At 41.9% G+C, this 22,271-nt stretch overlaps 1 protein-coding gene across 4 annotated transcripts in view; it reads left to right on the top strand.

Moving 5' to 3' along the window:
• CTNND2 (catenin delta 2) overlaps nucleotides 1–22,271 on the top strand; it is a 1,186,471-nt gene that overhangs the window by 667,723 nt on the left and 496,477 nt on the right. For all 4 annotated transcript variants that reach the window (XM_073332332.2, XM_073332334.2, XM_073332335.2 and 1 more), the window contains one exon: nucleotides 21,803–21,975. In XM_073332332.2, the coding sequence (XP_073188433.2) occupies nucleotides 21,803–21,975 (173 nt within the window). The remainder of the gene's footprint in view (nucleotides 1–21,802; nucleotides 21,976–22,271) is intronic.

Below are 22,271 nucleotides of genomic sequence, written 5' to 3' on the forward strand. Positions count from 1 at the left end.
TGTTTGCCAGAAGCTGGGATTGGGTGACAGGGCATGGATCACCTGTCTGTTCATTCCCTTTGGGGCACCTGCCATTGGTCATTGTCAGAGGACAGGATACTGGGCTTGATGGACCTTTGGTCTGATCCAGTATGGCCATTCTTATGTTCTTATGCTAATATTTAATTCAAACACATCCCCACTTTAGGTGATATATTAATGCCTAAATATCTAATTTTATTATTCATTACTTTCAGCGAGCATTTTCTAGCTATTAAGTATCTTTGACAGTCAAGATGTAGTATCTCTGAATTAAAGTAGTTTAGTTTGTTACCTGATACCAAAAACTTTAATTATTTCTTTTGTTACTGACCAACTTTTAATTCTATCTTGTATGAAAAACATAAGGTCATCAGTTTATAATGAAACTTTGTTTTCTATTCCCAATACACTTGTTCCCTGAATTTCTTCACTGTCCCCGATCTTTTGTGCTAATGGTTCAATAATTAAATGAAATAACACGGTTGATAAGGGACGTCCTTGTCTTGTTCCTCTGCATAACGGCTCAGTTTTTGCAACATTTCTCCAGATACATGCCATAGGGTTTTTATAGATTATTTGAACCACTTCTAAAAGAGTTCCCCAAAACCAAATTTCTCCAGTATTTCTGAATATAAATGTGTGGTGTTCTCAGTCAAAATCCTTTATGGAAGCCATATTTGTAGTCTAGGCCTCTTTATTAGTGCACCTTGAGTGCTGTAGCACATGTAGAAATTTTCTTGTATTATTTAATGGGTTTGTTTCTTTTATAAAACCAGTTTGGTTTTAGGGCATCAGTTTAGGTATTACTGTCTCTAAACTGGATACCAGTATTTTAGTCAGAATCTTACTGTCTATATTTATTAAAAAAGATGGGCTTGTAAGATGCTGGCTGCGATAAATCCTGATGTGTTTTAGATATCAAAACTACATCTAAATGATAGAATGTGTCCAGTAAGCACTCTTTGTGTGAGAAGGCTGGAATTCACTTGCTAACAAAGGAGCTACGTGTTCCTTAAACATTTTATAGAATTCAGAGTTGTATGCATCTAGTCCAGGACTCTTCCCCGATTTTAATGATGTAATTGCTATTTGTATTTCTTCCCGTGTTATTGAACCTCTTTGTAACTTTTTTTCATTTTAAAAATACCTCTGGGCATTTTAATAGTCTGCAGTATGTTAACTCCCAGATCTTCCTTGTTTACTTATCTGCTAGTGTATATCTCCTGGAAATATTCCTCTAATATTTTGTTAATCCCTTTACGTGTTTTTAGGAGTATCCCATTTCCAGTCTTGAGGTATGCCTTGTCTGGATTTTCTGTTAGATATCCATGTGGCTAGTAATCTGCCTGACTTGATCCCCCATTCATAGAACCTTTCTTCGGCACTGTCTGGGTTTTTTCTTTTTGTGATGGGTTTGGGCCCTTTGGGGAGTCAACTGATGTGCTGAGAAGTGACTGAGTCAGCCTATTCTACCAGCCTGGGTCCCCTTTACCTGGCCTTGATGGGTTAAGTTAACAAGCCTCTTCCAGCCAAGCACACAGGCAGGGCCACACCCAGCTGCACAGAGAGATAGAGATCTGCTCTGGAAACATTCAGCTGAAGGGGTTTGCCCCAACACTCCCTTTAAAAGAACAAACCCAAAGATTTTATGAAATGTTCCCCCTCCCTCAATATGGAGGGATATATGCACAACTTCTCTCCCCCCGCCCCCAGTTAGTAATTATATAAACTGGGTTATATTATAAACAAGAAATATGTTTATTAACTACAAAAGGTGAATTTTAAGTGAATATATGAGATAACAGATAGAACAAAGCAGATTACTAACCAAATAAAGCAAAATACGCAAGCTAAACTCAATATACTTAAGAAAAAGGTTACAAAATGTAACTTCTCACCCTAAATGTTACTTTAGGCAGGTTGCAAAGTTTCTGTGGTTCAGAGTTCCAGTTATATTCCTTTTCAGACTGGATCCCTGTCTCAGTCTGGACTCCCCTCTTGTCTTCCCTTCAGTTGGCTTTTGCAGTCTTTCTTCTTAGGCAGACAGCCATGGAGAGGAGGAGTCTTGTTTGCCTTCCTCCCCCCCTTAAATAGCATTTACATAAGGTAGAAATCCTTTGTTCCCCAAATTTGACCCCCCCCTTCCCTTCCAGTGGACAGTTACAAGAAGTCCCAGTTAATGTTTAGTATCAGGTGACCGGACCACCTGACTCTGTAGTATCACAGCATTCATGAGTCAGTGTCAGTATGGTGTGTCCGCAGGAAGGCCAAGCCTTTTCACAGTCCATTGTCCTCGTTAATAGGCCATCAACCCTGTCTGGCATTTCCATTGTTGTACCTGAAATATTAGAAGTGGGCGTCACCCAAAGTAGCATAGCTGAAGTACAGATACTTAGTCAATATTGTTTTTAATTCATTTTTTGCATTGTCTGGCTATGCTGGAAGAAGGACTGGAGACACTGGGCATGGTTTAATTAGGCTGCCACTTTATTCTTAAACATCTGGGAGTACCCGGCAGATAAAAGTGTATAGTACAGGTAATTCTATAATCATTGCAATATAGACCAGGGAGGGCTTCTGTTATAAATATAAAGGGAAGGGTTACCACCTTTTTGTATACAGTGCTATAAAATCCCTCCTGGCCACAGGCAAAACCCTTTCACCTGTAAAGGGTTAAGAAGCTAAGATAACCTTGCACCTGACCAAAATGACCAATCAGGAGACAAGATACTTTCAAAGCTGGAGGGGTGGGAGGAACAAAGGGTCTGTCTGTGTAATGCTTTTGCCAGGAACAGATCAGGAATGCAGCTTAGAACTCCTGTAAAAAGTTAGTAAGTAATCTAGCTAAAAATGCATTAATTTTTTTTGTTTAATGGCTGGTAAAATAGGCTGTGCTAAATGGAATGTATATTCCTGTTTTTGTGTCTTTTTGTAGCTTAAGATTTTGCCTAAAGGGATTCTCTATGTTTTGAATCTGATTACCCTGTAAGGTATTTACCATTTTAATTTTACTGAGGTGATTTTTTTTAGGTTTTTTAAATTAATTTTTTTAAGAACATGATTGTTTTTCATTGTTCTTAAGATCCAAGCGTTTGGGTCTGTGTTTACCTGTACAAATTGGTGAGGATTTTTATTAAGCCTTCCCCAAGAAAGGGCATGCAGGGCTTGGGAGATATTTTGGGAGAAGACGTTTCCAAGTGGGCTTTTTCCCTGTTTTTTGTTTCACGCTTGGTGGTGGCAGCATAGGGTTTAAGAACAAGGCAAAGTTCGTACCTTGAGGAAGTTTTTAACCTAAGCTGGTAAAAATAAGCTTAGGGGGTCTTTTATCAGGTCCCCACATCTGTACCCTAAAGTTTAGATGGGGAAGGAACCTTGACATGGTGGCAGAGCGGTGGGATCATTTTGACATCATTTTGAGATTTTTTTGAGGGGGGATCATTTTGAGATCACTTTGAACCACAAGCACAGCAGGATTTTAAAAGGTTTTGTAAATTCTCTGTCTCTGCCTGGAGGACAGATCAGCAGGCATAACAAAAGGGATCTTTCTTTTTTGAGCTGGAGTTTTCTCTACCTAAAGGCACAGTAGTTAACCTCCTGCAGGAAAATTCACAAGTTTTTCACAGACCTGAAGCGGTTGGTTTTTTTTTTTAGCTAAAAGCAGTTAGAGGGTTTTTCTGTCTATTTGCATGGAGATAAAGGTGTTAGTTTTTTTTAAAAAGAATTTTTCTGTAGGCTGAGAATAGCTATCAAAAACCATAGGTATCAGATTACAGCACAGCAAAATTTTACAAGCCAGTTTTTTTTTTTGTTTGTTTTGTGGTTTTCTTTCTAACTCTCGGGTGTAAAGTTAGTTAAAAACAGAGAGGCTAAAATAACAAAAAACAAGGCATAACACAAACTGGAGTTAACCAGACTGAAGGCAGCAAAAGAGGCAAAAAAAGCCCTAGAGGCTGCCCACAGGAGACCTATGAAGGCAAAGGACAAAGAAATTGAGGCGGCAAAAAAAAAAAGGCCAAGAGGCTGCTCACAGGAGAGCTATGGAGGCAAAGGAAAAAGAAATGGAGGCAAAGAAAAAAAAGTGGAAGCCTGCACTGAAAATGAAGAAAGCAAAGGCTCAACAGAATATACCAACAAACCCGAGCAATCCTTCTCCAGGTACCGCTTCCCATCCCCAAAAGTTCCCCACCTACAAGGCAGGCAATGATACCAAGGCCTTCTTTAAAAACTTCAAAAGGGCCTATCTTGGGTACAGCATCTCTACAGACCAGTACATGATAGAGCTGAGGCCGCAGCACAGTGGACCCTTAGCTGAGGTGGCGGCTAAAATGCCGAAGGAACACATAAACAAGTATGAACTGTTTAAAACCCAGGCAAGAGTCAAAATGGGGCTAATACCCGAGCATTCCTGTCGGCAGTTCAGAGCCCTAAGGTGGAAACCAAACGTGTCATTTACCCGACATGCCTACCACATTGTAAAAAATTGGAATGCCTGGATATTAGGAGTGAGTGTTAAATCTCCAGCCACTCCCCATCATTGAGGTTCCATTTCAGCAAGTAGCTGTGAATATTCTGGGTCCTTTTCCAAAAAAAGACACCCAGAGAAAAGCAGTACATACTGACTTTCATGGATTTTGCCACCCAATGGCCGGAAGCAGTAGCTCTAAGCAACACCAGGGCTAAAAGTCTGTGCCAGGCACTAACAAACATTTTTGCCAGGGTAGGTTGGCCCTCCGACATCCTCACAAATGCAAAAACTAATTTCCTGGCAGGAACTATGGAAACCCTTTGGGAAGCTCATGGGGTAAATCACTTGGTTGCCACCCCTTACCACCATCAAACAAATGGCCTGGTAAAGAAGTTTAATGGAACTTCGGGGCCATAATACGTAAATTCATAAATAAGCACTCCAATAATTGGGACCTAGTGTTGCAGCAGTTGCTGTTTGCCTACAAAGCTGTACCACATCCCAGTTTAGGGTTTTCAGCATTTAAACTTATATATGGCCATAAGGTTAAGGGACCATTACAGCTGGTAAAGCAGCAATGGGAGGGGTTTACACCTTCTCCAGAAACTAACATTCTGAACTTTGTAACCAACCTACAAAACGCCCTCCAAACCTCTTTAGCCCTTGCTAAAGAAAACCTACAGAATGCTCAAAAAGAGCAAAAAGCCTGGTATAATAAACATGCCAAAAAGCGATCCTTCAAAGTAGGCGACCAGGTCACGGTCTTAAAAGTGCTCCAGGCCCATAAAATGGAAGCATCGTGGGAAGGGCCATTCACGGTCCAGGAGTGCCTGGGAGCTCTTAATTATAGCATTCGCCACCTTCAACCAAAAGCGTAAGGTGTACCACATTAATTCCCTAAAGCCCTTTTATTCCAAAAAATTAAAGGTTTGTCAGTTTACAGCCCAGGGAGCAAATAACGTTAAGTGGCCTAAAGGTGTCTGCTACAAAGAAAAAAGTAATGGTGGCATGAAAAAGATAAACCTCTCCATAACCCTTGGGCATATGCCGCAACAGCAAATCAAGGAGCTGTGCACTAGCTACGTGTTAATGTTCTCAGCCACCCCAGTACTGACTGAACGGGCATACCACTCCATTGACACAGGTAATGCTCACCCAATTAAAACCCAACCTTACTGGATGTCTCCCCAAGCTAAAACTGCTATAAAACGGAAAATCCAGGGTATGCTACAAATGGGTGTAATCTGCCCCTTTGGCAGTCCATGGGCATCTCCAGTGGTTCTAGTTCCCAAACAAAATGGGAAAATATGTTTTTGTGTAAAGTACAGTAAGCTAAATGCTGTAACTCGCCCAGACAACTGTCCAATGCCAAGCACAAATAAACTATTAAAAAAACTGAAACGGGCCAGTTCATCTCTACCTTAAACTTAACCACGGGGTAGTGGCAGGTACCACTAAATAAATCCGCCAAGAAAAGGTCAGCCTTCACCACACGTCGGGCTGTATAAATTTAATGTGCTTCCTTTCGGGCTACAAAATGCACCCGCCACCTTCCAAAAAGTTGTAAATGGTCTCCGAGTGAAATTAAAAATATATGCAGTTGCCTACCTTGACGATGTGGCCATATTTTCAGATTCCTGGGCAAAACACCTAAAATATTTACAAAAAGTCTTCGAGTGCATAAGGGAGGCAGGACTAACTGTTAAGGCTAAGAAGTGTCAAATAGACCTAAACAAAGTAACTTACCTTAAAAACCAGGTGGGTCAAAAGACTATCAACCCCCTACAGGCCAAAGTAAATCCTATCCAAAAGTGGCCTGTCCCAAAGTAAAAAAAACCAGGTCCAATCCTTCTTAGGTTTGGCCAAATATTACAGGTGATTTGTACAGCAATACAGCCAAATCGCTGCCCCACCTAACTTGACAGATCTAACCAAAAAAAAACAAAAAAACAGCCAAATGCCATTCAGTAAACTGTGAAAAGTGTCAAAATGCCTTTAACCAGCTCATGTCTAACCCTGTGGTAAGGGCCCCAAACTTTAACAACCGTTCTTATTAACCACAGATGCGTCCAAGCATGGTGTAAAGGAGTCCTAATGCAAAAAAAAAAAATCAAAAGTTCCATCCTCTCGTGTTTCTCAGCAAAAAGCTGTCTAAAAAAAAAAAAGGCAATTGGTCAATCAGCCAAAAAAAAAATGTTACGCCATTGTCTACTGTGACAGGGTCGGACCAGATGGCTTCAGGAGAGTAATAGAAGACAGATATATAAGCCCCAGGCTAAGTAGGTCCCTTTTCCGTGGGTAAGGTAACAGGGAAGTTTCCAGAACAATCAGGAACCTTCTGGAGACAATTAAAACAGGCTGATTAAAACACCTGCAGCCAATCAAGAAGCTGCTGGAATCAATTAAGGCAGGCTAATCAGGGCACCTGGGTTTTAAAAAGGAGCTCACTTCAGTTTGTGGTGTGCATGTGAGGAGCTGGGAGCAAGAGGCACTAGGAGCTGAGAGTGAGAACGCGGACTGTTGGAGGACTGAGGTGTACAAACATTATCAGACACCAGGAGGAAGGTCCTATGGTGAGGATAAAGAAGGTGTTGGGAGGAGGCCATGGGGAAGTAGCTCAGGGAGTTGTAGCTGTCGCACAGCTGTTCCAAGAGGCACTCTAGACAGCTGCATTTCACAGGGCCCTGGGCTGGAACCCGGAGTAGAGGGCGGGCCCAGGTTCCCCCCAAATCCTCCCAACTCCTGGTCAGACACAGGAGGAGTCGACCTGGACTGTGAATTCAGAAAAATGGCCAAACTGAGGGCTGCCGTGAATCATAGAATATCGGGGTTGGAAGGGACCCCAGAAGGTCATCTAGTCCAACCCCCTGCTCAAAGCAGGACCAATTCCCAGTTAAATCATCCCAGCCAGGGCTTTGTCAAGCCTGACCTTAAAAACCTCTAAGGAAGGAGATTCTACCACCTCCCTAGGTAACGCATTCCAGTGTTTCACCACCCTCTTAGTGAAAAAGTTTTTCCTAATATCCAATCTAAACCTCCCCCACTGCAACTTGAGACCATTGCTCCTCGTTCTGTCATCTGCTACCATTGAGAACAGTCTAGAGCCATCCTCTTTGGAACCCCCTTTCAGGTAGTTGAAAGCAGCTATCAAATCCCCCCTCATTCTTCTCTTCTGCAGGCTAAACAATCCCAGCTCCCTCAGCCTCTCCTCATAACTCATGTGTTCCAGACCCCTAATCATTTTTGTTGCCCTTCGCTGGACTCTCTCCAATTTATCCACATCCTTCTTGAAGTGTGGGGCCCAAAACTGGACACAGTACTCCAGATGAGGCCTCACCAATGTCGAATAGAGGGGAACGATCACGTCCCTCGATCTGCTCGCTATGCCCCTACTTATACATCCCAAAATGCCATTGGCCTTCTTGGCAACAAGGGCACACTGCTGACTCATATCCAGCTTCTCGTCCACTGTCACCCCTAGGTCCTTTTCCGCAGAACTGCTGCCTAGCCATTCGGTCCCTAGTCTGTAGCTGTGCATTGGGTTCTTCCGTCCTAAGTGCAGGACCCTGCACTTATCCTTATTGAACCTCATCAGATTTCTTTTGGCCCAATCCTTCAATTTGTCTAGGTCCTTCTGTATCCTATCCCTCCCCTCCAGCGTATCTACCACTCCTCCCAGTTTAGTATCATCCGCAAACTTGCTGAGAGTGCAATCCACACCATCCTCCAAATCATTTATGAAGATATTGAACAAAACTGGCCCCAGGACCGACCCTTGGGGCACTCCACTTGATACCGGCTGCCAACTAGATATGGAGCCATTGATCACATTGAACCTCCAAGGTGAGAAAATCCGCCAATAAGCACAAGACCCACCAAGGTAGAGCAGGAACTTCGTCACACTACGCTCAAAAAAAAGCTGTGCCCATACGTTTAAAAACAGCGTTTCCACCTGCAAACCACCCATGCTGTGCTACAGTGGCTTCATACCGCCACAAAAAATAACAAAAACCTTATTCGGTAAAGTTTAGCTCTCCAAAATTTTAATTTCAACACACAACACATCTCAAAAGCTTCTAACAAAGTGGCTAATGCACTCTCCTGTAAAACTTTCCCAAAATCAACTGGTTAAAATCGTCCTTAAAATGTAAAAAATATTGTTAGTCTTTATACACTTGGTAGTATATTTAAAGGTGCATGTGTCTTATTAACTCTGTTTTCTCCTAAAACTCAAAAAAAAAATCACAGCCAGTGTTTCACCCTATCTGTAATTTGCGGGGCGTCATAAATATAAAGGTTTCAGAGTAACAGCCGTGTTAGTCTGTATTTGCAAAAAGAAAAGGAGTACTTGTGGCACCTTAGAGACTAACCAATTTATTTAAGCATAAGTGAGCTGTAGCTCACAAAAGCTTATGCTCAAACAAATTGGTTAGTCTCTAAGGTGCCACAAGTACTCCTTTTCTTTTTATAAATATAAAGGGAAGGGTGACCACCTTTCCGTATACAGTGCTATAAAATCCCTTCTGGCCAGAGGCAAAACCCTTTCACCTGTAAAGGGTTAAGAAGCTAAGATAACCTTGCACCTGACCAAAATGACCAATGAGGAGACAAGACACTTTCAAAGCTGGAGCCGGGTGAGCAAAGGGTCTGTCTGTCTGAGTAATGGTTTTGCCGGGAACAGATCAGGAACGCAGCTCAGAACTCCTGTTGAAAGTTAGTAAGTAATCTAGCTAAAAATGCGTTAAATTTCCTTTTGTTTAATGGCTGTAAAATAGGCTGTGCTAAAAGGAATGTATATTCCTGTTTTTGTGTCTTTTTGTAACTTAAGATTTTGCCTAAAGGGATTCTCTATGTTTTAAATCTGATTACCCTGTAAGGTATTTACTGTCCTAATTTTACAGAGGTGATTCTTTTACTTTTTCTTTAATTAAATTTTTTTCTTTTAAGAACCTGATTGTTTTTCATTGTTCTTAAGATCCAAGGGTTTGGGTCTGTGTTCACCTGTACAAATTGGTGAGGATTTTTATCAAGCCTTCTCCAGGAAAGGGGGTGTAGGGCTTCGGGGGAAATTTTGTGTGGGAAGATGTCTCCAAGTGGGCTCTTTCCCTGTTCTTTGTTTAACACGCTTGGTGGTGGCAGCATAGGGTTTAAGAACAAGGCAAAGTGTGTACCTTGGGGAAGTTTTAACCTAAGCTGGTAAAAATAAGCTTAGGACATCTTTCATGCAGGTTCCCACATCTGTACCCTAAAGTTCAGAGTGGGGAAGGAACCTTGACAGCTTCCCATCCTGGTCCCTCACCAACCTGCTGGTACGACCTCACCACCACCCCTTCGGAAGAGGGTTAGGAGGTGGCTGTAAGAGGTACCAGTCATAGGAATCCTTCCCCTCGTTTCCACTCCTTTCAAGAATACCTCCTTTAATTCCTTTACCAATGCATTGCATCTGATTTTTGTAGCCCCTTCACTATGGAGTACTTGCACTGGATATCTGCCCCACATTTACATAATGAGTTGCGACATCATAGCCTAACTCCCATTTCATGTTTGCCCCAACTGAGCCCCCCTCTAAACCTGCTGTGGGGAAAGTGAAAAAAACACCACTTCATCTTTACCAATCTGGCAGTGAGGGAAAAATTCCTTCCGAGCCTCCTGAGAAAAGAGTGACTAGTGCAACGCCCACAACAGATCCCAACAAAACCTGGTATTTCACCACTTCCATGGGTGGGACTGTGGGTGCTGCTGGTACAGATAAAAGAGGGCTTTTCCTGCACCAGCATGGACCTATATAGTCCCCCCAACTTTTCTGGTCACTACGGGGAGAGGGGAATGGGTCAGCATCTCCACACTGGCCTGGTCTGTCACTGTAGCAAAAAGAATGAGGAGTCCGTTGGCACCTTAAAGATTAACAGATTTATTTGGGCATAAGCTTTTGTGGGTAAAAAACCCACTTCTTCAGATGCCGTTTTTTACCCATGAACGCTTAAGCCCCAATAAATCTATTAGTCTTTAAGGTGCCACTGGACTCCTTGTTTTTGTGGATACAGATAAACACAGCTACCCCGCTGATACTTGTAGCAGAAAGTCACTCCCTAGCTCTCTAACCCTTAAAGAGGCACGCACCTTTTCCAAGAAATCAGACGACTCCCATCGCTTAATGTGTGGTGAGGTCATTCTTACTCTCTTGGAGTCTGTCTGTGTTATTAGTTAAGTTATATTTGCTTCTGAAAACTGTAAATTTGTCCCTTTAAATCTGCCTATTTTTGCCTACATCTGCCCCCCACCCATAGCTATTGTATGAGATAATATGTTTCTTTATTACCACTTCAAAGGCCTCACACCTAGTACCTAAGGTTATATCCTGGAAGGCATCATCCATAATGTAATTATCAATATAGTTTTCTCTCCCCCCAAAAAAAACATTTTTCTTAGTCCTGAATTGGACTTTATTTTCGTGAAGACTGGTGCATGGTAGAAGATATATATTATTTCCATTCTGACATTAAGGAGTTAATTGATACTAGAATAGACTTATTTTTGTTATGTGTTTTGGCAATTTCAGACACAAAAGTAAAGTATCCCCACCCTTAGAATGTAGGAGCCCATCATGTCCTGATCTTTATATGCTGATTTCTGTATCTGAGCATTTTAGATGGAGCTTCTTGCCTAGCTGGTGGTATATCCATAAGCCCCTTTGTTTTCAGTTTAAACTGATTTTTACCAAAAAAAATCCTGGGTTTTACAAAAAGTATTATTCATTTTTTTCCAGTTTCCCCCCCTACTTTTGTATCATTCAAATATATAAAAAAGAACTTTCATGAGATATATGTATTACAATAACACAGTAGTCTGGGTGTATATGCCAAGCTGCCTGTTGAAGTAAGGCTATGTATTAGTCTAGAAGATACACAGAATAAACAAACAGGCATGCATGCAAGCTCTGAAGTGCATGTGCTTCAGAACTTACCGATGAATCTCACGCCCACCACGTACACATTGCAAGCTATTAGCAGATAACGGTTTAAAGATCTCATGCTAAAATGGGAAGAAAACAAAAATCAGTATCAGGATACATTTCAGAACACAAGGAAGTATTCAAAAGTTTAAAAAAAACAGGATCAAAGGATAAAGTTGAGTGTATGCCCAATGGTGTGGCCCAATTATATAAATGTAAATATTTATAGGCTAATAGTCTTCTCTACAACAGTAAACTGTTTATTCAAATGAAAAGGTTTATTTGGAGATGAGAGAGAGATATTGTTTTCTTAAACTCAGAGGTGGCATTTGGTTTTGAGTTCTGTATCAGTTCTGTAGCAAACCACATTGAATCCATTCATCAAATACTGAATACTTTCCCCCCATCCTTCCATCCACCAAAATAAACCCCAGTATCTACCCAGAAACATTATTAATAGTTTTTTCCACTGATTTTTACCTGTTTTTGTTGTTGTAGTAATAAACACTGATACATTCCTGGAAAAAAAAAATAACCTGAAAACAAAGGGCCCTATGTATCCGACATGAGGTTAAGCCAGCAGTTAAAGTTGCGTGCCTCTATTACCCATGAATCCTGGACTGTTGCAGTCGTTCCAAAAATATTATTGGAGGTGGTATTCTCTTCATTCAGGGTATAAAATGTTACATATTGTAATAAGTTTACTCTCTGCACACCCTGTAGCAAAACCTGTCTGTCCTCTGGATCTGTTCTGATCTCTTCAGGTTCCCATGATACTTGTTTACTTATTACTATTTGCACCCTTCTCTTACTGAGCTGAAAGATATTCCATATACATAGATACTGATTCCCTTTTAAATCTGATTGGTTCTTTTGTTTTCAGGTACGTTTCCAGAAGCACTGCCACCAATATCTTTTTGTTTTTGAAAACAGATAGCATCTTTTTTTGTTTGTTTTCTTGGGTGATTTAGTTCCCCAGCATTCCAGGAGCACCAGCTTGTCCCGATCCTTTTTTTCCATTTATTGGAATATTCAGTATTGTCATTACCATGTAATGCCTTCCCCATCTTCCCCTATCCAACCCCTCACCTCAACATCAGTATCTGTATCATACTTCTTTATCTGCTTCCTTGCAATTATATTCAATATCGTCCCCAATTATAATACAACACCATAAACTATACATTTTAAACATTTTATGCTGGAAATGGCCCACCTTGATAATCATACACATTGTAAGGAGAGTGGTCAGTTTGGATGAGCTATTACCAGCAGGAGAGTGAGTTTGTGTGTGTGTGTTTTGGGGGGTGTGTGTGAGAAAACCTGGATTTGTGCTGGAAATGGCCCAACTTGATTATCATACACATTATAAGGAGAGTGATCACTTTAGATAAGCTATTACCAGCAGGAGAGTGGGATGGGAGGAGGTATTGTTTCATGGTCTCTGTGTATATAATGTCTTCTGCAGTTTCCACAGTATGCATCCAATGAAGTGAGCTGTAGCTCATGAAAGCTTATGCTCAAATAAATTGGTTAGTCTCTAAGGTGCCACAAGTACTCCTTTTCTTTTTGCGAATACAGACTAACACGGCTGTTACTCTGAAACCTGTCATTTTAAACATTCTAAGTTTCATTTTCTCCCTATGCTTTGTACTATACTTTCTGATATCCTTACTGTTAAGTACAGAGTTTCCTACATTAACTGCCTGTATCATTACTTTTTGAAAACTGGTTTCAGAGTAACAGCTGTGTTAGTCTGTATTCGCAAAAAGAAAAGGAGTACTTGTGGCGCCTTAGAGACTAAGGTGCATCCGATGAAGTGAGCTGTAGCTCACGAAAGCTCATGCTCAAATAAATTGGTTAGTCTCTAAGGTGCCACAAGTACTCCTTTTCTTTTTTTGAAAACTGTTACTTAACAACATTCCTAATAAATTTAGCATAAAATCATTCTATAAATTTCTTCTACTGAGGCAGTATTTTTAGTACAACACATAACTATTGTATTTTTACATCCACAAGTCAGTCCAATTTCCCTGCCTTTGTATTTAATGAGCCCTCAACTGAGATATACTTAGTTTGAATCTGATGATTTCATACTCCTTGGTCTATTGCAGGGGTGGGCAAACTTTTTGACCCGAGGGCCACATCTGGGTGGGGAAACTGTATGCAGGGCCATGAATGTAGGGCTGGGGCAGGGGGTTGGGGTGGGGGAGGGAGTGCAGGTGTGGGAGGGAGCTCAGGGCAGGGGATTGGGGTGCAGGAGTGGGTGCAGAGTGTGGCATGGGGCTCAGGGCAGGGGGTTGGGGTGCAGGAGGGGTGTGTCGGGGGCTCAAGGCAAGGGGTTGGGGTGCGGGATGCAGGAGGGGTTTGGGGTGTGGGCTCCAGCCCGGCGCCACTTACCTTGAGCGGCTCCGGGGTGGCAGTAGCACGCAGCAGGGCTAAGGCAGGCTCCCTGCCAGCCAGCATGTCCAGCAGTGGCTCCTGGGGGTGGGCTGGGGCAGGCGGCTCCGCCGCGTGCTGCCCTCACCTGTGGGTTCCACCCCCAAAGCGCCCATTAGCCACGGTTCCCCGTTCCCAGCCTATGGGAGCTGCGGGGCGGAGTGCCTGCAGGCGAGGGCAGCGCACAGAGCACCGTACTGGAGCCAATACTGCACCTAGAAGTTGCTCCTCTGTATTTCAAAGGCCACATACCCCTAGCAATAAACACTTATCGTGCTGTCTCTTGTTCTTTCTTTGTATCTCTGGGGTTTGAGGGGTATCACAGTTTGAGTGATAGAGGGAGGAGGAACTCCAAGCCGGCCATATTCTGTAGTTGGGGAGAAGATGCATGGGGGCAGACACAGGCCTGGCCTACACTTAAAATTTAGGTTGACATAGAATCATAGAATCATAGAATATCAGGGTTGGAAGGGACCCCAGAAGGTCATCTAGTCCAACCCCCTGCTCAAAGCAGGACCAATTCCCAGTTAAATCATCCCAGCCAGGGCTTTGTCAAGCCTGACCTTAAAAACCTCTAAGGAAGGAGATTCTACCACCTCCCTAGGTAACGCATTCCAGTGTTTCACCACCCTCTTAGTGAAAAAGTTTTTCCTAATATCCAATCTAAACCTCCCCCACTGCAACTTGAGACATAGCTACAGTGCTTGGTAGTGTGAAAAATTCACACCCCTGAATGCTGTAGTTTTACTGACCTGAGCCCTGGTGTAGCCACAGCTAGGTCAATGGAAGAATGCTTCTGTCGCCCTAGCTGCCATCACTCAGGGAGATGGTGTTCTGACACTGATGGGGAAAAAAACCATTTGTCAGTTTAGGCTGTGCCTACACTACATGGTTATGCCAGCATAGATATGACACCCTAGCCATGCCACTGTAGTCCCCATAGAGTAGTTGTGGCCACAGACTACTGTATTCCTAGACTGTTACTCCCAAGAATCATCACTTTTGAACAGAGACTGAATGGCAAAGCAACAAAGTGAAGGAGCTTAAGCAAAGAGGTTTGAAAATAACAACACAGGTAAACCAAAGTTCTATGAATTCCAATGTTAAGAATTTCTGTTTAATTCAAACTGCCCCTGGGTCCCCCCAGACTGAAAATAGGCTATTGTATTTTGACATGATATTGCAAATCTCAATTTTACAAGTGTTGGGTGCCATCTAAGATGGTTAAACATCAGACTTGACCAATAATAATCATGAGTACACTGTACTTCCGTACTATCTTCCATCCACGGATCTCAAAGGTCCACAAACTTTATTAATGAACAAGGCAATGAATGTATAAATGCCTCCCCAAGTAACTGTTAAGTGATACTATCTTGGGTTTGATCACAATACCTGATTCCATTTTTTTAGATGAAATTGTATAAACATATTGCTTAATTTCTTTATCACTTTCCCATAATATCTCTGATGCTTCTTTGCATGTAAATCATGCTTCTTTGCATATAAATTTTGTTCTTACTGAGTGGTTCCTACAATACAGATATTCTATGAGAGCTTTGTTTTGATTGTTTGTTTGGTTTGTTAGGCCATTTTATTCGTCGTAGAAAAAGGGGTACTGAGTGTTGTCTGGAGAAGGTCTGATTTTGATCTGGTTCTGTTAATATAAATATGATGACTTGATATCACTAAATTTACTGGGGAGAAAATACTTATCACTTATATAATGCTTGTCTTCTTAGATTCCAAAGTCCTTTGTCATTATTCCATTTTACAGATGGGAAAATGGAGGCACAGAGGATTAAAGAGGCATATATTTCACATAGTTAATGGCAGAACCAGAAAGACAACTAGTTTTCCTGAATTTCATTCTTGTGATTTATCCCCAAAATGAATTCTAAGATATATTAAACATAATGGATTAACTTCATTGCTGGTTTCCCTGGAGTCACAGCAAGGCTTAATTGACTCAATGTGATCAGAATTAATAAGTAAATGTGAGGTTTCTAGTTAAAAGTACAAAACTTAACATCTCTCAAAGCTTCGTCTTCAGGTTCTATGGAAATCGTTAGTTGAAATATTGAGTGTGACATAGTATAACATGAATTAACATTTTTGGCCACAATGTGACACATTGGGAATTCAAATACCAGTTCTCATACACAAATTCATGAATGCCTTGTGAATCATACTTGGAAGTGTTCACACAGCTCCACGCCAAACCTTTCCAAAAGCATCTTTTGGGGAGAAAAAGACCCATTGTTTTGAAAGCAGATTTTGATTCAGAAAAAAAATTATTTTTCAAAGCAATTCCCTAAGAATTTTAGGAATACCATTCAGTAAATAGCACATATGCCACATTTTCACAGAGTGCTTATAAATCCTGTTGTGTTTACATGTCCTCCCTCAAACCAGACTAATACGATCTTTACTTTTCCTAGGTTTTAGTGGAGTTCATTTTTCACCAGGTAAAATGAGTTTTTATGGCAGGGGTGGGAAAACTTTTTGGCCCAAGAGCCACATCTGGGTGGGGAAATTGTATGCAGGGCCATGAATGTAGGACTGGGGTAGGGGGTTGGGGTGTGGGAGGGATTGCGGAGTGTGGGAGGGTGTGCGGTGTGCAGGAAGGGGCTCAGGGCAAGGAGTTGGAGTGCTGCAGGGTTCAGGAGGGGGCTCAGGGCAGGGGATTGGTGTGCAGCAGGGGTGTGGGGTGCGGCAGGAGGCTTACGGTATAGGGTTGGGGGCTCAGGGCACGGGGTTGGGGTGCAGGAGGGTGTGGCAGGGGGCTCAAGGTTCAGGGTGCGGTCTCCGGCCTGGTGCTGCTTACCTCGAGTGGCTCCGGGGTGGCAGCACAACTAAGGCAGGCTACGTGCCTGCCCTAGCCCCGCGCCACTCCCAGAAGTGGCCACAATGTCTGGCAGTGGCACCTGGGGGTGGGCTGGGGCATGCTGCCCTCGCCTGTGGGTACCACCCCCAAAGCTCCCATTGGCCGCGGTTCCCTTTCCCAGTCAATGGGAGCTGCGGGGGGGTGGGTGCCTGCAGGCGAGGGTAGTGCACGGAGTCCTCTGTCCCCCTTCCCCAGGGACCGCAGGGACATGGTGCCAGCTGCTTCCAGGAGCCGTGTGGGGCCAGGGCAGGCAGGGAGCCTGCCTTAGCCCTGCTGTGCCATGGGGCTGGCAATCCCACGGGCCAGCTTGAAAGCCCTGACAGGCTGGATCCAGCCCACATGCTGTAGTTTGCCTTCCCCTGGTCTATTGTATTTGATTCTGGCACTGAGGCTTTCTCGTAGCATGGGTTTGACCCATCTGATGTATTCTATGGGTTTCTGAGAATGTCTGAGGAAATTAAAGTTGCTTTCCTATGGAGTGCTTGCAGACTTCTGTAAATTTAGCCCTTTTCCTCTGCAGGAGAAATAAAGGGATGGAGCAGCCCTCAGCCAAAGTACCACTGTCCCTTGCAATTGTCTGGGAAGTGAGAGGGAGGATGGGCCACCTATTCATGCCTCTTCTCAGCTTCCTGACAAAAGAAGAAAGCTTGTCTCCTGATGCTTCGTTTACAGTGCTTTTGGGAAGGAAAAGGGGTAGAATATGGATTCTCCCGCCCAACACATACACCTTCAACCCACAGCTTTGCCACTCTTTATAATCCTCTGATCCTGGGGGTGGGGGGGATGGGCTGCCCATTTGCTGCACTTCTCAGCTTCCTGGTAAATAAGGAGAGCTTGTCTTCTGCTACTGGGTGATCAGTGAATTTGTGTGGGGGGGTGCCGGCAGGGGTGTGTGTGAAGCCACCACCTTTCACTCTGTATACACAGCTAGTGAGTCACAAGGAACCCTCAGTCATTGCTTTAATACTACCAGCCTTCACTGGTGTGGGGTGAAGGGAGCTCAGTTTAGTCTCATCATTTCACCTTCTACCCCCTCTGCCTTCTTATCAAATGGCCTCTGCTCTTTTGGGCTCCCCCAGGTAGGGTATGGGGTCTAGCTGGGGCTCTGCTACCAATGTTGCTGCTAATTAGGAAAGGGGAGCATGGGAGCTCACTGAGTGCACTTCCTCACTGCACGATGACAGTCACACACTCCCACTGTTGGGCTTATGTTGGCAAATGTTGACTTTCTAGTGGTGGTCACTGTACAACTGGTTTTACCTATGCTTAAAAATAAGGAAGAAGTGTGATATCTGATAGCACCTACATAGAAACTTCAATGAATGCTAACTTTTAAAATGTCTACTGTAACATATAGTAAGCAACACCTCCTTCAATTAATTTTCCTTTTTGGAGCCAGCTTAGATCACCATCTTTCATTTTACTTTTCATGTACAATCTAAAGTCATGGACTTCCACCATCTTTCTGTAGGCAAAAGATCACCGTATTTTCACATCTCACCCTTTATGTATAGACCTCAAACAACTCCCTGTTCCACTCTAAAATCACAAAAGGCTGTAGAAACTCCCCTACAAAGGACAATTATGAAACATCTCCGTACTTATTAATTACCCTCCTCTTTTGGTCTGAGACCTCCTGTCCCTACTCACCCACATACACCCAAATATCCACATAGAATTTGACCACTCTACAAACACTGTAGAGTTTTGTAGCGTGGAATCACTGAGATTCTCCACAGTCTTACAGCTTGAGTAGTGATTTAGACTTGTGCAAAGTGGGACTCAAATATGACCAGTCCAATTTATTAGTATTTTACAGCCACTTTGCACAGATGTGAATGCAAAACAAGATGCAAAGCAATGGGGAATCAAGCCTAAAGGCCTCCGACCCTAGATCACTTCACCTACTGAAACCAACTGGATAAACCTATCAGGGAAGAGCAGTAGTGTCTGATCAATATATGTATTACATGTCTGCTGCTGAATATTTGAAAGCCCACAAATCCATATTAACATTATGGAGCTTGTTCCTATTATGATGGGATTTGAGGCACAGTAAATTAATTCTGTAGGTGAAACTGTAAGGTTATTTTATGAATTTGGATTAGAGCTGGGTGAATTTTTTTCAGACCAATAGTTTATTCACTGAAAAATGAAGTTGGGGTCAACCTGAAACTATTTGTGAACTTAACATAAATCTACTGAATCGTTTAGGCCAAAATAAACAAATAAGTAAATTAGAGAGGGAAGGAGGAGGGGAAGTTGCCACTGCTTCCCTTTTAACATTTATCGCAATGGTTAGGGCACTCACCTGGGATATGGTAAACCCTTGTTTATTTATTCCCTCCTTCATTTAATCCCTCTTTCTTCTGTCAAATATTAGACTGAAGGTGGGTTAAATGCTCTTTTAAAACCAGTATGTGTAAACTGTTAGAGATCCGTGACAAATTTTTAATGAATGTTCTTGCACTTTGTAGCTTCGCTACAGCCTCTTTTCTTAAAAACATATGAATCCTATAACATTGGGGGTGGTCTTGCCATTTCCTTTGTCAAAATGAATCAAGATTTCAATAGATCACCTGACCAGTTTGAATTGTATAATACATTATAGTGTTTTGATCTTTGCATGAGAGATTATTACAAATCGGTGAGGTAAATATAAAGTTGTAAGCAAAATGGCCCTAATAAGCTAACTGACTTTAAATTTTAAAGAGGAAGAAAAAAACATATTTTCACCTGAACCATACATTTCATTGAAATCTTTACATTATAAGCTATGAAACAAGCATGTAGATACTTTGTAGAGATTGACTATTTACATGCTTCTGTAGACTATTATGTAGACCATTGTGTAAGGCTTAGTAGAGCCAAAAGTAATTATCTCCATAAGGTACAGTGCAGTTTAGAAGACTGAATCACTTGTGCATTTATCCTGTGATGAGATGTAACCTGTCATTACATGGTAATTATCTTGTAATTAAAATGACCAACAAATAGTGTATTATTGAATAGTAGTTACAGGATGAATTCTGCTCTGAAATGTAAAGTAGTAGTCCTGGCACATAGAGCACTAGACTGGGACTCAGAAGTCCTATATCATGTTCTAAGCTGCTACCAGCCTGCTGGGTGACCATTGGCTAGTGCTTCAGTTTCCATATTTGTAAAATGGCACTGATACTACCTTCTTTGTAAAGTGCTTGGAGATCTATGGATGAAAAGAGCTGTTTCCTGTTTTTCATTTTTTATAATATGAGCATACAATTGTGTTACTGAATGAGATTTTAAAATTTCCACTGCATCTTGCTGTATTCCAAACCACATAGTTATAATCTTCTGCTAACAGAATACCTGCCTATTGTCAAGTAATCAGTCAGATAATGCAGCCTGAGTCTTAGAAAACTGAACTAACTCTTCTCACATGCTAGATTGACAGACAGTATAGCCAGCCTGCCTTCAGAAGCATTTCAGAGAACTCATTATCCCAACTCCCCTCTCACTTTTCCAATAATGCCACCTCTGCCCCTACCTTCATCTGCCTGTTGAGCCATCAGCAGCATAAAGCAAGCTAGTAAATGTGGTGTGTATGGAGAGAGGGTATTTTATTTGAGTTTTGGGAGCTGGGGGGGAGAGGAGCATTTTTGTTTGGAATGAGAGAGAAGAAAAGGATAACAACTTGGAAGGGAAAGAGAAAGAAGGGGGGACCTTTATGTGGGGAGGGAAGAAGAAAGAACTTTGCTTGAGAAAGAGGAGAAGGAGAAGATGGAGAAGAGGATAATGATTGGGAAGTCATTGTGGGGTCCAAACTTGATCTGAAGCTGGAAGAGATGGCCTGCAAACATTGGCTGGGAGAGGGAGCTCTCTTCAGGTTCTCTGTGTGTGATCGAAGGAAAGAACAATGGAATAGGACAAGGAGTCAGGGGTGGGATAGGGATAGGAGTGGGATAGGGATAGATTGGAGGGGACCTTAATTCTGGCATTTCCTAACTCCTGAGTGTGTGACTTTGCCTTGTCAACAATACTATTTGAATGTAGTTTTTTGTGTATAACAGGGATAAAAAATGAAGTATTTTCTCACCCTCAGAGTGAGATTGTTCCTCAAGGTCAAAGTTGACACACATCAGCAGGGCAGTGTAGGGCAGATTGTATTGCTGTTGCTTGTACTTTACCCAGTCATGCACCTTTCCTAAGTATTAAAATTAGGAGATTTAATTTCAAGATACATATATATAAAAATGTGCTAAATCATTTATAAATAAACCTAATGCCTTTTGAAAGTATGTTTTAGTTTCACAGAACAGCTAAATTATTAGGGGAAGTAGTACTGCTCATTTCCACATCACTCTAAATACCTTTCACTTTGGCAGTACCAATTTAAGCACACTATCTTTACTTCCTTCTCCTACTGTGCATTACGCTGATAGAAAAGATAAGATAAGCTGACAAACTAGTCATTGGAGATTCACTGGGAACAGGGTGAGTCCTACATGATGAGAGGAGCTATTAATATTTTAAAGTCTTTCTTCCGTACAGGCACCAAAGTATTACATCACAACATATATACTACAAATTGTCAGTGATCAATAGATTTAATGTGCTGGGGTTCCAGGAGGAGGACTTTTCAGCATCTTCTCTACTGAATGACTGGATTTAATTATGGGAACTAAACAAAGTGTTTATAAAACAAAACCTTGAAAACCTATTTTAAACATAGAATACTTTATATGGAATCAGGAAAAATCAGGACTCTTTTATCAAATACTACTATCTGTTTTGCTTAGTCCTGTTAATTTGTTTAGCAGAATAAGGCAACTTGTTTTTTGAAACAATGTTGTTTACTTTTTGCGAATGCCGAAATAATGATGTTTAAGTGATAATGTGCCACTTTAAATTATCTGACCTGATTTTAGTTCTGAAAAGTCAAAATGTGAAAAACTGGAACCATTCATTTGATAATTCCTAGCAACTCTTGATAAATAATACATGCTCTTTCTCTTTCACTGAGACTGTCACTGACTGCTCAAAATTACTTTCACCACAGGGCCCAGCCTTCTATCCCAGAGTGCACTTCAGCTCAATTCCAAACCTGAAGGGTCTTTCCAGTATTCAGCGAGCTACCATAGCAACCAGACCCTTGCCCTGGGTGAAACAGCAACATCACAGCTCCCATCCCGCAGCAGTCAAGCCAGAGCTGCCATTCAGAGCTACAGCCAGGTATGTTTGAGGAGCAGCATAGATCTTTTACAACACACACTGTTCAAGGGTGCTCTGAGAAAATAAGTTTATTCTATGCTTAGTGTCTCAACAAATCCTAATGAGCCCTTTTTCTTGCTGTGTACTATTCCCATAGCAGAATGTAGTAAAGTCACATCCTTTATTTTGTAAATTTAAAGCTGCTGGACATAATGCAGTAACAAAATGATGTTGAGTTAAAGAAAACATTGCAAGCCGCTTTTATTTATGTACTTACATGAGGATTTAGGTGACTAATTTTTAGGCATTCCGGTTTG

Source organism: Lepidochelys kempii, chromosome 2, assembly GCF_965140285.1.
Source record: "Lepidochelys kempii isolate rLepKem1 chromosome 2, rLepKem1.hap1, whole genome shotgun sequence".
NCBI lineage: Eukaryota > Metazoa > Chordata > Testudines > Cheloniidae > Lepidochelys > Lepidochelys kempii.